Here is an 18,221-nt window from a genome sequence, read left to right on the forward strand (position 1 = left end):
GTTTTTGGAGGCGATCACAAATTAAAACCACAGTACATATTCTTTTTTTTTTTTTGTTTCGGATACTTAGATATGTTGGCTTTCGTTTCATCACAGGTATCATCTTCAGACATTTTCTTACAAAGGCTGAGAATAAATGGCGTTATTTAGACATCTTTAACGAAAAACGCACTATGCAACTGATAACCCGGAATAGAAAGGATATAGTATCAAGGTTGCTGGCAGTATTAACGGGACACTGGGCGTTAGGCAAGCACGCAAGTCACCTGGGACTCCCCTTTAACGACCATTGTCTAGTTGTAAGGATAGGGAAAAAGATGAAACGATTTTCCACCTTCTCTGCGAATGCCCAGCTCTGAATTCATGGGCAACTATACATTGACCAACCTTGGTGAGGTAGCCCGGTCTAAACTCAATGACCTACTGAGATATCTCACAGCTACAGGTTGGGTCTAGCTAGCACTTTTTAGTTACATTGCGATGTAAACGACATTACATCTGATGAGTGGTGTGGTCTCATCAAAACGGGGTCCCTTTGACTCTACTTGATTGTTCGCACGTAGTGAACTACCACGCAAACCAGGCTTTCGTTTTATTTATTTCAATATTGCCTACCTCATCTCAATATACATATATATTTAACATTTCTGTAACATGGGGTAAATACCCCAAAGTATGCCAAAGGAATGGGGCAGATTTGTCAATTGTAAATAAAACAAAAAATCCAAAAATATAAACGTATTTTACTGTTGTATACCTTAATTGACAAAGCAAAGTTCACATTGTTTATTTCAAAATCCGAAAATCTTTTTTCCTGATTTTTGCAATCAGTGGGGGTTAACTAACCTAAAAATGTTTTTTTTTTAATAAATAAAAATTTAATCTCGTAGTGAAATTGGTTAAATCTCCAAATTAAATTTTTTAAGGTGCCGCTCGATTTTCGAACACCCACCTTAAAGTATACCGATCGACTTAGAATCACTTTCTGAGTCGATTAAACGACGTCCGTCCGTCCGTCCGTCCGTCTGGTCGGCTGGCTGGCTGTCCATATAAACCTTGTGCGCAGAGTACAGGTCGCAATTTTGAATATATTTCGATGAAATTTGGTACATGTTATTTTTTTGGCTCAAGGACCAACTCTATTGAAACTGGTTGAAATCGGTTCATTATTTCACCTAGCCCCCATACAAATGTCTTCCCTAAAATGGACTTTATAGGTCATAAATGTTTAATTTATATATTTATCTCCACAAATTCCGCTCCAAATAAGTTTTATATACACAAAATTCATGTCACCAAATTTTGTTACGATCGATCCATAATTAGTCATAGCTCCCATATAGACCCGCTTCCGAAAATCACTTTAACGTGCATAAATCGCTTAAAAATGTTGGTATACTCACAAAATTCAACATAGTAAACTTTAATATAGACATAAATAATACGACCTAATTTCATGGTGATCGGTTCATAATTGGTCATAGCCCCCATATAAGGCCCACTTCCGAAAATCACTCAAAAATATAAATTATTGAAATTTTAAAAGAAAAATGTTTTTGCTCTTTTATTTAGTGTAGGGTATTATATGGCCGGGCTTGACCGACCATACTTTCTTACTTGTTGCTAATAAAAATTAGGGGAACAAAAGTTGTAAATACTAGTTAATAGATAAAAACTTAATTCACACAATAAACCAGTCGAGACGTTTTTAAACTGATCTTACTCTGTTATTAATGAGGGCACATCAGTTACAAAATTAATCATCGAAGCATAATGATATCCGTTTTTAACAGTTGGATTTGAAATTCCAACATGCAAAACTAAAAAAAAATTCCAAAATGTTGACTTAAAAATTTAGCACCTTATAACTTTTTATCGGATGATTGTTGAGCAATAACGCACATAGCAATATTGGTCCTACACATATGTTCGTTTATACAACTATAAATCCAAAAGTTTAAATTTCTGGTAAACAAATTATGAATACTAAAAAAACTCTAGATCGTTTCAATATTTTTTTATTTTTTTTTTTTATTTTCCAACTTTGTTAGTTTGTGACTTATAAGAGCCTAAACCACTGAACCGATTGCCGTGAAATTTTTACTGTATATTCCCCTATATTTGGAAGAAATAATAACCTACTTTTTTATTTTTAAACTTCTAGTAGGCGTGTTACTTTTCCATACAAAGTAAATAGTTATTATTGAATATCTGGTGAGCTGTAGCTGTAAAAACAGCAATATTTCTCGGAATTTACTTTGGTACCATTGTGCTCAACTTGGCTGAAAATTCGCCAAGTAGGCGTGGAACCACCCACAAAAATTCAATAGGCTTTGTCCTTGTGGCAACAGAAAAGCTTGTACCAAATTTTGCTGAATTATCTTTGACGTTTACATGGACAGACAGGCATCGCTTAATCGACTCACAAAGTGAGCTGATTGGTATACTTTAAGATGGGTGTTGAAACAATATTTTTCCACGTTACAAGCATCAGCACTAACCCAATATACCCTCCCCACTATGGTGGTGTAGTGTATAAAGACTTATACTACTTGTATATTGGCATTTCAACTCATTTATAGAAATCATTATTAGAAAAAATACTAATGTGTACCATGTGTAACGTCATATATAAATATTGTAAAATTTTTTACGATACTACATATTCGAGCATGTTACCAAAATAACAAATAATACATTAGCTCCATAAATTCTTATCACTGATTATTTTATTATACCCTACACAAACATACAAGGTTATTGTACTGTTGTGCTGATGTATTTAATGACGGAAATTAATAGTTCCATACGTATTGTTATTATGTATGAAGATCAGCTGACTGAAATAATTTTCTGAGTCATTTACCGGTGCCATTCTTTTGAAAATGGTTGAAGTCGGTACATTATTTAAGTTAAACAAATATCGTCGGGAAATATGATAATTAACGTAATTATATTGGTATAGATCTACAAAACAAAATTACTGCTCTGGATATTCAAATTGTTTTTTTTAAAGCAATGTACATGTTTATATCGAATCACTTGACCCTCATTTATGTCCGGCGTTTTCGGTAAACTTCTAAATTCGTTATATCGAAAAATATTTTTATAAAATGTCAGAAGGATTTCTGATTTTTAGACCAATATTTATTGTATTTTAATCCTACTCAATTTTAATTACAACTTTTCCATCTATCTGCAAAAATATTTGAAATTCCAACTTTTTGCAAAACAAATTCTCAAAATCACGTTTATTTGATATTCATACTTTAAAACACTTTAATTAAAAACGATTGTATTGGTTAATCTTAAAAGAAGAGTAAGCTAAAACGATATTTCCTTAGTGCTGCTTCACACTCGTCAAGTTTATTTGCACAAGTCTTAAATTTGTAAATGAGAGAGTAGAGGAGATTGAAAAGATTTTCACCTTTTTCTGTAAACTCAAGACTTGCTCAAGGAAACTTGACGTGTGTGAACCAGCACTTAAAATTCTTTAAAATATGTTATATATTCGTAATATTTGATAATTCGTTATATTCGATTTTCGTTATACCGGTATTCGGGCTTTGCTTTCATTGTATTAATCCTATAAAGTTATATGGTTTTATGTGGTCGTTATCTACCTAATTTGTTTCTACTTTTAATATTTTGATTTTAATAGATAAGAGAAACATGCTTACGGTCAGAAATTGTTTACACTTTTGGCATAATTTATTATTTAACGTTTATGTTGTTATAGTATTTTTACAAATAAAATTCAATAAAATCACTTAATTCACTCAATCACAAAATATTCTGTAATTTATTTATAAACTGGAAAATTAAAAATCATTCTTAACATTTTTTCTTTTATTTTTAGGATTTTGGCTTAGTTTACCTCAACGTTTGAATCTAATCTGTCGATTTTTCGACACTTCTTTTTCGTTTTATTTACCATTGTCGCAATTGTTTGAGAGAAAATTAAATTGAACTCGCTGTTGCCAGACTTGAAAATTTTAAAAATGTTTTTTCAGTGTTAAATTAAATCTTTCAAATTAAATTTAAAACAAACAAATTTTTAAATCAATGCAGCTGTTAAATGTTATTTTAATTTATATCTCACCCCCATTAACACGAAGTCTGGTTATGTGTTAACTAATAGCTATTAGTTAACACATAACCAGACATCATGTTAATGGGGGTTAGTATTTTCTTTAATTTTTAATAAATTTATTTTCTAGGTCTAAATAGACGAGTATAAAACACTTTGTGCCTGATTCAGAAACATGAAAGGCTAACAATTTTAAAATTTTTGTATCAAAATCACAAAGTATTTAAATATTTTTTGAGTGTTTTTTAACCAAAAATTTAAAACTTGTTTTCCTTTCGTGCTTCTGAATTTTATATAATTTTAAAAATTTTCAAAAGATTGAAGTTTTTTTTTTTATTTTAAATTCAATTCACAAAGCTTAAGGATTTTGTAGTTAATATATCTGGCAGCTACATACGATTGATAGAACAATGTACTTAGTCAAAATAAAATATCACAGCAATAATTTTGAACAATAAGAGTCTGTTTTATGAGCATACTTACATATTAACAAAGATAAGAATGTCTGTATGTTTTCTAATTGTTTAATAATCTGATTATTTATCTTTAATTGCAGAAACATTTATTTAAAACAAACAAGTAAGAAAGTAAGGTAGGTCAAGTCCGACTATATAATACCCTACACTGAGTAAATGAGCAAAACATTTTTCTTTTAAATTGCACTAATTTATTTTTATGTGTGATTTTCGGAGATGGGCGTTCTATGGGAGCTGGGAGCAATTCAGAAAGTAGACTAATATTTTTCTAATATCAGCACAAATGCATAATACCCTCCCCAATATGGTGGTGTAGGGTTATAAAAAGTAATGAGGCCTTTTTAAAAGATCTTCAAGTCTCATACCAAACTTATGTGTAATTTTTTTTTAATATATAAAAGCTATTGAATTTATATATTTGTGACATTATAATAAAAGCTCCAATAAAAAAGAGGATAAGGTAGAATTTTGAAGTCTATAATTTGAAAGACATAATTTGCAAACATATGGAAAAGAGTTTTAGATTCAGTTCTTCCAAATGAAACGCAATAAATTTGTGGTTAAAATCACACAGTGATACAAAAAAAAAAGTAAGAGAGCTATATTCGGCCGAATTTTATATTCCCTTCAACAAATTATATTTTAAAATAAAATTTTTAATAATTAAATTTTTTTTTTTCAAAATAGATTTCAAATTTTTTTATTTGAGTGTTTTTACTCCACTTTTGTTTTAAATAAGTTTTTAAAAGTACAAATAAAATAAGTTTACTTAAAGTATATATCGTCGTCTTAAATGCAAACGGATGTAACTAAATTTTTATTGTTTTTTACAGGATATGTTATAAAATCAATAATAATAAAGTATTCTTGGCAACTGTTCAAACAATCAAAAACTCGATTTTGAATTTTTGTGTAGATACGTCCACTTTCATTTAAGGTGACGATATGTATGTATGTACATGTGTGTTTTCTATTTAACGCGATTTTTAGGACCCAATTTATTTTTTGTTATGTGACTGATGTATTGTTTTACGCGAAATAAAAAATTATTGGCCCCACAAAAGCATTTCGTTCTAAATTATAACCTCGTTTTACGCGAATTTGATTTACACGCTATTTTTTTGGGCCCAACAAACCGCGTAAATGGAGGCCTACCAGTATATTAAAAAAAAATTTACAAAAAAATGTATGACAAAAAAATTTTTGGTGGAAAAAAAACTTCGTGCTAAAAAATATTTTTCCCGATTTTGACACATTATAGAACCAACTTACTATATATATCGTTGCAATGGACTTTGAAATATCTATCATTGGATATCCATACTGTCTATATGAATGACTTAGTAATCCAGATATAAATCAAATATAGGCCAAACATCGAAGTTATCCCGCTTTTTTCTTGTACATATTTCAGCCATTTATGAACCGATTATCTCGGTTTTAAATAGAAACCGAGCCGGAAGAATTCCCGATATATTGATGTATTGGGGGCTACCGAAAGTTGATTTCAACTTTTTTTTTAAAGACAAACACTAACTGCGAATCGTTTTGCTTGTCTGCAGATAGACCCAGAGTTTCTTGCAGGAATCGAACCCACAACCCACAGATTGATAGTCCAGCAGTCTAGGGTCTAGTCTATCGGGGCGCTCATCTATAAAGATCCAGAATATATGTATATACTTTGTGGGGTCGCAAATGAACACAGAAAAAAGTTTCAACATAAATATTATGATTCGAATTCATTGATTTCAATTCATAACATTTATAAATAATTTCTTAAATAGTATGATTTTTTTAATATTTTATGTTTTGAAATAAAATCTAGAAGGCTTGAAAAATATAATTTCAATTTCATTTTTATTTGTATGTTGTTCAAATATGTTTGAAATTTTTCATGGAAAATTTTTAGTTTTTTTATGATTTTCAGCTACAAGATGATATAAAAAGCGCGAAAATTATTAAATTGATTTAAGAGGATGTTTAATGATAATTTTTCAGTTTCAGATATTCTCCTTTTTATCTTAAAATATTGGTCAATATATGGCTATCATGCAAATATTCTTGCACTAATTCAGTATATAATACAATTATAAAGCAATTTATTAAAAAAATTAAGTAAAAAAAGCAAAAATTTTCGTCATGTAAAATTTTATAATATTTATGAACATGTTCTTATTTTGAATGAAATAAGTTTGGGAAAAAAAAGTCAAGTTCGATTAATAATATTTATTACAAAATTCATTCCAATTATGAATTTTTTTTTTCTGTGAAATGTAGAAATTACAAACGGAATGACAAAGTTATGTATACCCTTGCCACTCATTGTGAATAATGAAGTAGAAATACCTGGGAAGTGATACTATATTTATGGTAGGTGTTGTCGGTCAACAATATCCTGTTTTAAGAAATTTGCCAAACACCTCCAAAATCTTTATATTACGATTCACTTCATCATATTATCTATATATAAAAATGTTAAACTTCGTTATCAAACCTAACCAAGTTATAAGCTTAATTCAAAAAAACCTATCAGCATGATTTTCTTAAACGACAAAAAATAATAATTTTTTATAAAAACTAAGCTAGATTTTTTTATTGTTTATGCTTTATTTACTGCTATCTCAGTTTTAGTGGAATTTTTCGTCAATTTGAAAGTCATTATAGAAGTGAGAAGAAAAAACAAAAACTTGATATAAAAATAATAAAATGTGATTTATAATCGATAATAGTTATAATGAAATCATGCATATTTTATCAGCTTCCACAAAGGACTGCTAAAAATTTTGATACTCGGCAAATTCCCAAAGGTTAAGAATTTCCAAGAAGAAATGGTAAAATCTTCAGTGTCTAAAATCTTTTCCTAAATTTCTAAATAGTTTTTACCATATTTTTGGTACTAAGTATTCTTATTTTAAAATCAAAATGTTTTTATGAAAATTTTTACTTTATGGGTAGTTAAAATAACATTGCATAACGGACACCACTACGTAACAAAAGACCAAAAAAAAAGATCCGTGTTTCTCAGTTTTGCCCAAAGTCATGCACTTTTAGCTCATATCTTGCAAACAGTTCGGAATTTTGATTTATTTCTGAGGCAAAGTTGTAGCCCTTGTCATAAGGAACAAAAAAACTTCATCTACAAGATCAAACTCGGAAAAAACTTAAAAAATCGAAATAAATTTTTTAAGCTGCCTAAAAGTATGCATTAGTTTATAATAATTTAATAGTTTATGGCTTGAAACACTTAACTCATTTAGTTTTTTCTTACTAACTTATATTGATCTATCTAAATGGTGTTAAGAATCATTCTTAGGTAGTTCATATGTTCTAGCAAGTTGTTTATTAAGATCTTAGGTACATTTCTGTAGTTGATTGTTTCCTTGAATTTTTAACGGTTTGCTACATATGGGCCTGAACAGGGGAACTTTTTTATAGTTTTTTGCGATTTTGATCTTGAAGATGAATTGTTTGCAAGATATGAGTCTGAGAAAATAATAATTTTTTCCCTAAAATGGCCCCGTTTTTACTGCAGATTTACTTACAAAATCAATTCAATTCAAATGAGGACAGTGCAGATTTACATACAAAACTAATTCAATTCAAATGAGTTAGAAATGAATTGCTAATACTTTTTTCTAATTCATTTAAATTACATCAAAATCAATCAATTCAAATGAATTGGAAATGGATTGCAATTCACTTTGACAAATTCATTTGAGTTGGAAATGAATTGCAATTAATTTTTACCAAATTCATTTGAATTGAATCAAATTTCATTCAATTAATATTTTGGTGTTCAGTGCATGAATAATTCGCGAATTAATTCAAGAATTAATGATTCATTTACAGCTCTGGTATGTACAAATTTATACTCTAAATTAAAAAGTTTTGTGAATAAATTTTCTTGTTAAATTCTTACAGTTTGTATGTAGAAATTCATTCCAGATTTTTTTACTTAAATTTTAAATTTTATGGAACCATTTTCAGTTGTACCAGGCCAGTGTTGTAGGTAGTAGCCACTTCTGATAGATAGGGTCCGAAATTCGTGTTCGTTACAGATAATTCCATAAATATCTAAGTTTATCCGACCACACGTTTGAATGAGAATTGAACCTCTGACTTCGATATATGTCCTGTTCTTATTGTCCAAAGTGTCAAAAAAATAAACATAGTTGAAATAGTTCAAATATCATAAAATGGCTACCATCCAAAATAAAATTAACAAATTTCGACATCGTAATTTAGAATTTTAAAAAACGTCTTTACAAACACGCAGCCTTTTAGAATTACGGCATGTTTTTGCAAAATGAATTAACTACAAAGTATTAAGTACTTTCAGGATTAATATAGTCCCAAAAACATTTTTAAACTCTTTGTACTTTAAGTGGCTTTTGAAACGAATAATTCAACACATTCTATTTCCTTAACCAAAATACTACTTACCGAAATGTGCACCAGCATGTAAATGCTATTTCGCTTTAAAATTATGTACATATGTCTGAAAGAATGTATGTATATAGGGACGTACTTCTAAACATGTCAAGAGTTTGTTTTGTCTGAACACAAAAGACAAAGTGGAATGCGACAGTCACGAACCAAAAGCGCTGCAGCGTCTCCCGTTATCCTCCAGAAATAAAACTAAATTAAGTAGTTTATCCCATTTTTTGTTTCGGTTTTGTTTTTTATTATGTTTGTATGGTTTGTTTGTATATAAAACTAATTTAACATTATTATGCATTTAGGTAATAAAAACTTAAGAAAATGACTTAAAGTACATCACACATTGTATGGAATAACAACAACAAGGACTCTTTCCCTCCTCCTCCTCCAACTCCTCCGACTCCTCCTTCTACTCCTGCTCTATTATATGCAACAAAAGGATGACAAACAATCATCCAGCCAAGCGAAAAAAAAACATCTTACACATTAATTAGTAGGAACGACGTCAACGGCAAAACGAAACGAAACGAATAGAGGAAAAACTGAATACTGAAATGCTAAATCATGCTTGCGAAAATAAAATCATGATGATGTTGTTGTTTAGAACAACAACAACAATAACTAAAGCTACAACAAAAAATAACAACATAAAATTTTATATATAAAGTTTAGGGCGCATATTGAGCCTGATTTAGCTTTTCCATGGCTGCAGCATCAGCCGCCTGTCTTGTGGCTGTTGAATTGGCATTGGCTGCTGGCGCCTTGGGTAGACTGAAGAATTTCTGTATGGGAGAAAAAACATGTTGTTGGATTTAATACAAAACATAAAATAAATTTAGCAACTAAACGACGTTTTTACACAGACGCACACAGACACACTTTAAATGTAATAGATAGATAGATAGTTTCACATTCAATAGATTCATTCATTCATCTATTCATTCACTTATTTACTGAGATTTTTAGTTTGTGCTAAACTTACATCGTTTATGCCAAACTGACGAGCCTCCTCCATAGTGTCGGGCAGTTTTTTGTGCAGTGTTTCGGGCAAGAAGAGCGCACCGACGGCGCCAAAGAAAAACAATGTACCCAAAATATAATAGGGACTGCGGATGTCGACGGTGGTGCCTAAATAGACAAGATACGGTGCCAAAACACCGATAGCATTCGCCAAAATGGTGCCAAGAGCAATGCCAGTCTGGCGCATACACGTGGGATAAATTTCCATGCCCTGTAAGCTGGCCGTAAAGAATGTAACCGCATTTAAGAACTTAATAAATGCCGCCAAACCCATTACAACAAACTCGTACTTTTCCTCTGCAAATGTGTTTGTTGATGATGTACAAAAGAAAAATGTTAGAGAAAATAAAATAAATTAAAAGTTAAGATAAGTTAAGTTAAGAAAACGGAAGACAAACACTTACCCGTTGCCAAAAATATTACCGGTAAACAGGTAAGAAATGATATAAAGAATGAGAGACTATTAGTAAAACGGCGTCCAAATTTATCACCTGTAGCATCAATTAGAAAAAAAAAAATAAATAAATAAAATATATAAGTGTTAAAAATACGAATGCAATCAACTGTAAAATAAGCAAACAAAAAGATAATTTACAATTTAGTAATCTTTTCAAGCAAGAGCACAATATAATAAGTAGTTAATAAGTTTTTTTTGTTTCAATATTTATGATTTTATTTTCCTGTTAAATATTTGTAAGTTATTGGGTTTTTGAGGAATACATTTTCAAATTGGGAGTTATATTAAATATATCGATCTGTGCCAACTTGTGCGCAAAATAAAAGTCGCAATTCGTAAGATATTTCAAAAATTTCGCTTGCGAAAATCACTCAGGAAAAAAATTATTGAAATATGATTTATATGGTCGGGCTTGGCCGACTATACTTTCTTACTTATTTTTTAATGTTGTAGATATTTGAAATTTAAAGTTATCTTTATTGTTTTGCTATAAATATATTTATAAGTAATTAAGGATCCTTTTAACTTACCCAAGTATTTTCCCAACAAATAAGCTGGAATTTCCACGATACTCTGCAACAGGAAATTCAAAAAGGGATTTCCGCTCATCCGAGAACTGAACAAAACTAAGGTAAAGTAAGAAACCGCTACAACACACCTTTTTTTCAAATAAAAAATATAAAGTAAGAAACAAATGTTTATTGAAAATGTATTTAAATAATTATAAAATACTGCATAACTTAATTAAGTATTCAAAACACAACAAACTTTTAATTTGAAATGGTGTCAAAAACAAAATGTTGTTTACTAAGTAATTATATATTTCGGAGGAAATACGAAATGTCCATTATTATCTAGATTTAATGCTGTAGACATTATTGAATTTTCCCAGATCAATTACACGATTGTGACAAATTCTGTCCAATACGAGTATTAACTATTTGCGGTTTACTGATCACCTTTCTAACCACACTTTCCAGAGTCTTTAAAACATTTATTTTTGCTAAACAATTACATTTTCTGAAATCATCGTTAATGGTTTTTGCAAAACTGTTCTGTAACTTTTTAACGACAAAATTTTGTCGTTAAGTAATCAAAATTCGTTAGTTAACAATATTTATCCTTAAGAGATATTCCGAATTAAATTTTTAGATAACGAAATTTGTCGGTAGGTTAACGACAAATAAAATGTTCTAGTTAAGCCACAACGATAATTGTTTAGGAGTTAGTTTTGTAACATAAATATTCGAAATAAGTTGTTTTTTGAAAGTACGGTTGGTCAACTTTTTTGTGTTTGTTAGATACGGACTGATTTGGGTTTTTAATATAAAAATTAACATGCTTTAATTATCTTTTTAAGATAAATTTGGACATATATTTGGTCAATTCACAAGGTCTCTTATCAGTCAAATTCTCATAATGTCCTAACATATCTCGTCTCGGCGGCTAGGCTTAATTAGGCATTCGGCGCAGGTCTCTGCTGGCTGGTTACGATAACACAATAAACATAGCATACATAGTAGTATTATTTTAGGACTTTTTTAGCTTCAAAAGCAATAAAAACCACTGTGAAATATTACGACATTATGAGACCTTGTGAATTGACCAATTATATTTATTTTGAAAAGCAATACAAACCACTGTGAAATATTAGGATTAGAAAATATTAATATTAATTTTAGAAAATAATATTCGAAATTTAAGAGCAACTTTTATTAGGGGCATAATATCCATAATTAACTCATTTCTGGAGTTTATAATGTTTATCCCTATATTCAATTTCCATTTTTGGCGATGTGTTACGATTATAAACTTATATAAAAGTTATAAAATCGTTTTTAAGACAGTATTCTAAGAAGGAAATTCATCTGAATTTGTCGACTGTCCTTATAACAACACATATCTGAATTCTGAATTAATGATCACTTGTGGTGGCATAGACATATGTATTACACTGGGTTACTTTTATTTTTAGAAAAAAACTCTTGTTCTTTTGTTTTCAGTAGGTTTCGCGAACATATTTGGGTGAGCTGATGCTTGATTTTTATATATAAATGCGATTATTTATTCACACGACTACGAATTAATCTGCAAACACGAAAAAATAGTAAATATTTTTATGATTTTTTAATTTTAAAAATATTGGCATTTATATTTTTAACAATATTCTTCGTTAAAATTTATTACCGAGAGATATCGTTAACTTCAAATAGTGAATATTAAATTCGTTAAAGCAACCGATAGTTTTCGTTACTTAACGACATCGGTAGGAAAGTATAAAAAGTTACAGAATTGCGGTACTGATTAGTTTAATATATTAATTTGAAAATATTGCAAACCGCAGTTTCAATAAAAAAATTTAGAGTCTTTCTTTTACATCGAATTCAGTGTTACTTTATTATATTGGATTTCTTTGGTTGTCAAAGCTAACAAAGTAATATTTTATACTATACTCTTTGATAAATAACGTAAGTTTTAGAGTGGTTAGTATGATGTATCGTGTTTAGTAGTTCAATTATAAGTAAGTTTTTATTATTTCATTTTATGCTTACATTCGCTTAAGAACTAGATTGACAGATGATCAACTTGCATCATATGTTGAGGGTTTTGTATGGTAAATCACACCTAGATGGCGTAATACCACAACTCCCTTCGGAGGATTATTAATACTAATAACATAAGTAATAATACTAATTAAGAAATTCATTAAATTTTGATTTTATGTACTAGAAATATAAATGTTACTTATTGTAAGTATTTTCTTTTTTTACTGTTACATATATAAATTTTCATCATCATATACATGGTTATTCTTTGTAATTAGGACGTTTTAAACGCCTTAAATTTCGATAAATATTCTCTTCATGCCTCGGAGTAACGTTCTGCTCTCCGCTAACCTCCCCAGAAGCTGATTTATCAGGATCTGATGAATTTTTATCAGTGGAAGTCCTCGGAGCTCCTTGTTCGTTAACCTCAGCATTCTCATTTTTGTCCTGTGTGCCACTAATCATTTGATTAGCGTGCCTTTTAATAATTCTGTTATTTCGAGTTAAAATACAATGATAAGATTGCGGACCTAGACGTTCTTTTACCGTAGCTTCTTGCCATGAAGCTTTGTTTGGATTCGAATAATCCCGAACAAAAACCTTTTTACCGGTATCAAAATTAATATTTCGTGCCCCTTTATGATTCTTGATGTTAGACCATTGACTCTCAACAATTTTGTTTTTTACTAAAGGTGGACTAAGCATACTAAAGCGTGTTTTTATCTCCTTGCCTAATAATAATTTAGCCGGAGTCTCACCGGTAGTACAATGTTTTGTTGTTCTATAATCAAACAAAAATGTATTTATAATCTCATCTAGATTTTCACCTTCTCGCAGATTGGCCAAAAGACTCTTTTTAAAAGTTTTAACACAATTTTCGGCTTGACCATTGGAAGCCGGGTGGCCCGGAGCCGTCAAAATATGTTTAATATTATTCGCCTTCATAAAAACCTGAAACTCTTCGGCAGTAAACTGTCGCCCGTTATCACTTACTAAAATATCTGCTAAACCAAACCTTCCAAATACTTCACGCAATTTACTGATAGTAAAACTTGACGTTATACTTTTTGTTTTAAATATTTCGACCCATTTTGAGTACGAATCAATAATTAAAAGAAAATGGAAATCCTTAATAGGACCCGCAAAATCAATATGGAGCCGGGACCAAGGAGAATCCGTAGGCCTCCACGGCATTAATGGACTTTTTTCAGGACTTTGTTGGCTTATCTTACACGGAATACAATTAGAAATGTATTTTTCGATATCGTGGTCTATTTTAGGCCACCAGACATATGAACGCGCTAAAGATTTGGTTTTCACAATTCCAAAATGTGAATAATGCAATTGCCGCAAAACTGTATTACGTAATTTGTGTGGAACCACCACTCTATAACCCCATAAAATACAATCGTATTCAACCGAAAACTCATCTTTACGATTAATGAAAGGGACAAATTCTTCACCTTGCAATGACATAATTTTCCCAAACTGGATGGCTTCTTTGACTTTAGATAAGGTAGGATCGCGCCTAGTTTCCCTAGCAACGACTTTAAAATTTAAATTTAACTTATTATCGCCACTAATATAGTTAATAAACCCAAAATCCTCACTACTCTCTACAACTTCACGTTGAGGAAACCGAGACAAATTATCTGCAGAATTTTCAGTACCTTTAACATAACGCATGGTGTAATTAAAACCGGATAAAATAAAAGCCCATCTTTGGATCCGAGCAGCCGCCATCACTGGCAGACCTTTATTTTCTCCAAAAATGGCTAAAAGTGGTTTGTGATCGGATTCTAAAGTAAAATGAACACCGAGCAAATACTGTCTAAGTTTTGTTACACTAAAAACAATAGCTAACGCCTCCTTTTGTATTGTGCTATAATTTGTTTCGGTTTTTGTTAGTGCACGAGAAACAAAAGCTATGGGCTTCTTCGACCCATCTGCGCCAATGTGGGATAAAATTCCAGCAACCGCGCAATTGGATGCATCGGTTGAAAGTAATATAGGCAACTTGGGGTTAAAATGAACCAATATTTTATCTGATGTTACCTCCCCTTTTAACATTTCAAAAGCATTTTGACACGATTTCGACCATTTGAATTCTACATCCTTTCTCAAAAGTTCATAAAGGGGTGACATTTTATTGGCAAAATTATAAATAAATTTTGAATAATAATTAAGCATCCCCACAAACGCTTTAACCTCCGATACATTTTTAGGGACTGGCGCATCCAGTACTGAAGAAATACGATCTTTATTCATACTTAAACCAAAACGATCAATGTTGAAGCCTAAATATGATACCTTTTCTTTGAAAAATTCACATTTGTCACTATTAAGTCTCAAACCGACTGAGGATAGTTTAGTTAATACCAACTCAATAGTTTTAACGTGGTCCTCAGAATTACGACCGGTGATGATAATATCATCCAAATAGTTAACTACGTTTGGGATGCCACGTAAAATATTCTCAATTGTTTTCTGAAAAATAGCCGCTGCGGGTTTAACCCCAAATGGCAAGCGAGTCATTTTGAATATACCCATATGGGTACTCCATGCGCACAACAATTGAGAATCTTCGTCTAAAGCCAACTGATTATAAGCGTTTGAGAGGTCTAATTTCGTAAAAAGCTCTCCACGAAGAGAAGAGAAGCAAACAGCTCGTCAATCAACGGGAGAGGATATTTAACATCTTCTAAATACTTGTTAATGGTAGACTTATAATCTCCGCAAATACGGATTTGACCATTTGGTTTAATAATGGGTACCAAAGGTGTGCCCCACTCTGAATTGTCTACGTGTACCAATACGCCCTTTTCCACTAAACTCTGCAATTGTATTTCAATTTTTGAACGCCAACGGGACCGGTCTAGGTTTACAAAAAATAGGTTTAACGATTCCCATTAAATTTAACTTTACTGTGCCCCCTGTATATAAACCTAACTCTTCTTTAAACACATTGTGAAACCGCTTTCTTATACTTAGTACACACTCATTTACGTCCGTTATTAAATTGACATTTGAGAGGGCGATATCGAACATCGACATAAAATCACGTCCTAATATAGGTGGGCTACGTGTGTGTGTAACAACAAAACTTAAATTTTTAACTTGGCCACGAAATTTTACCATTGCTAAAAACTCACCAATAACATCGATGACATCTCCACCGTAAGCACTCAATTTCTTGGCGCATGGATTTAATTGATTTTCTTTAAAAAATTTATGAAAAGTTTCACTTGATATCAACGAACAAGCAGCCCCAGTATCCAAAACAAAATCGACCATTACCTTATTAACTTCAACTGATACTTGAAATGGAGCAGCAGAACATTCATCCGTTACACTATAAATAGAAAAAGAATTGTCGTCATCAACATTATTAATCGTTTCAAAAATATTTTTGTTATTAAACTCATTATTTGATACTTGAAGTACATTTATTTTATTAGAGCTACAAATACTTGCTAAATGTCCCATTTTGTTGCATTTATGACAAACACTGCTTTTGTATTTGCATCTTTCGCTTGCGTGATTCTTCCATCCGCAATGAATACACTTCTTCTTTTTTTTCTTACTGCCGTTATTCTCATGCACGTTAAACTGTTTGTTGTATTTACTGCTACCAGTAGTTTCTTCTTTATTCTTAGTGGTGTTATACTTTTTGTTGCCTCGTTCATTGCTTGCATTATTTTTTTGTATATAGCACACCTCTTCATTTGTGTCCCTTTGTGAATACAGCTTCGCCTCAATAGTCAACGCTTTTTTTAATGCGACTTCCAACGTTAGGTCTTCGTCTTCTTCACAGAGCCTCTCAAAAATTTTGCCCTCACATCCAGTGACAAACTTATTTAAAACAAACTGTTGTAGCTGTGATCCGAATTTACACTCCATTGCCAATTTCTTTAGACGTGCATACCACACTGCTACAGATTCATCCACCTTCTTCTTGGCGTCAAAAAAATTTCTACGCTCTCGAAAAATTATCACTGGGGGTGAATAATATTGATTTAACATGCCACATAATTCGTTGTACTTCTTCTTGGCTGGTAAATCAGGGAAACACAATTCCCTTAACAAACCATATGCCTCAAGACCGACCGCCTTCAACAACGTCGACGTTTTTATGCGGTCTTCTTCTATCGCTGCTTCCACAAAATGAGAATCTAACACCTCTTGCCAATGACACCACCGATCCACACCCGGCCGGAATTCCCTTATACCAGTTGCCATAGATGTTGCAAAAAGACTCTCGTTGTGAGCTATTGTTGTATCACTTGGTCCAGGCATCATGCCAATTTGAAATATAAAACCACTAAAATTCCACGATTTTTTATGCAAAAAGTTTGCTTATTTATATAATATTTATTATATAAAAACTACCTTATATACAAAAGGTATGCGTAGCACAAAAAAAAATAACGGTACTTATTTATTTGCTATCCACGCTGTTGGTTTTTTTTTTTTTAGAGCTCGTCGCCACTATGATGTATCGTGTTTAGTAGTTCAATTATAAGTAAGTTTTTATTATTTCATTTTATGCTTACATTCGCTTAAGAACTAGATTGACAGATGATCAACTTGCATCATATGTTGAGGGTTTTGTATGGTAAATCACACCTAGATGGCGTAATACCACAGTTAGATTACTAACCACTGTGACTGAAATTGGTTTTATATCATGTGTTGACATACCTTTGGGCATAAGTTAAAAATTTATGGTGATTTTGACTCAGATGATAACATACCTCTATAAAGTTTGGCTCATAATTCTGTTAGTGGCTGTGGTGGAACCAAAATGGAACACAAATTTTCGATTGGTAGAGCCGGGTGATTGCACAGTAGGTGAGGGTATAATAAAATTGATGACTGTCTCACCTAGACAGCTAGTTCGTTTGTTTTGGTCAGAAAATTTTGTCTAAATGATTAGCTTTCAAACAAATGTATACGCTATGAAAATGTTAGTCATACACAGAGAAAACAGATTCGTGATAGCAACCGAATTTGTTGCCAATCGAATGATTCGGTTGCACACATAGAATTTTTCAGTTCTAATAACAGAAAGTCAGTTGATAAAGAAGAATTTCAGTTGAGGCAACCAAACTTTAGTTACGCCTTACAAAATATTGTAGCCACAACTGTAAAATTCAGTCACTAATATAGAATCATTCGATTGGCTACAAATT

General features: G+C 31.3%; 1 protein-coding gene across 2 annotated transcripts in view; it reads right to left on the reverse strand.

The window, feature by feature from the left end:
• Window positions 1-9,214: 9,214 nt before the first annotated feature.
• Window positions 9,215-18,221, reverse strand: part of LOC135948652 (carcinine transporter-like) — a 45,141-nt gene continuing 36,134 nt past the window's right edge. For both annotated transcript variants that reach the window (XM_065498025.1, XM_065498024.1), the window contains exons 8-11: window positions 11,014-11,141; window positions 10,431-10,517; window positions 9,989-10,323; window positions 9,215-9,788 (exon numbers count right to left, since the gene is read on the reverse strand). In XM_065498025.1, coding sequence (XP_065354097.1) covers window positions 9,675-9,788; window positions 9,989-10,323; window positions 10,431-10,517; window positions 11,014-11,141 — 664 coding nt within the window. In that variant the 3' untranslated portion in view covers window positions 9,215-9,674. The remainder of the gene's footprint in view (window positions 9,789-9,988; window positions 10,324-10,430; window positions 10,518-11,013; window positions 11,142-18,221) is intronic.

Source organism: Calliphora vicina, chromosome 1 (assembly GCF_958450345.1).
Source record: "Calliphora vicina chromosome 1, idCalVici1.1, whole genome shotgun sequence".
Lineage (NCBI taxonomy): Eukaryota > Metazoa > Arthropoda > Insecta > Diptera > Calliphoridae > Calliphora > Calliphora vicina.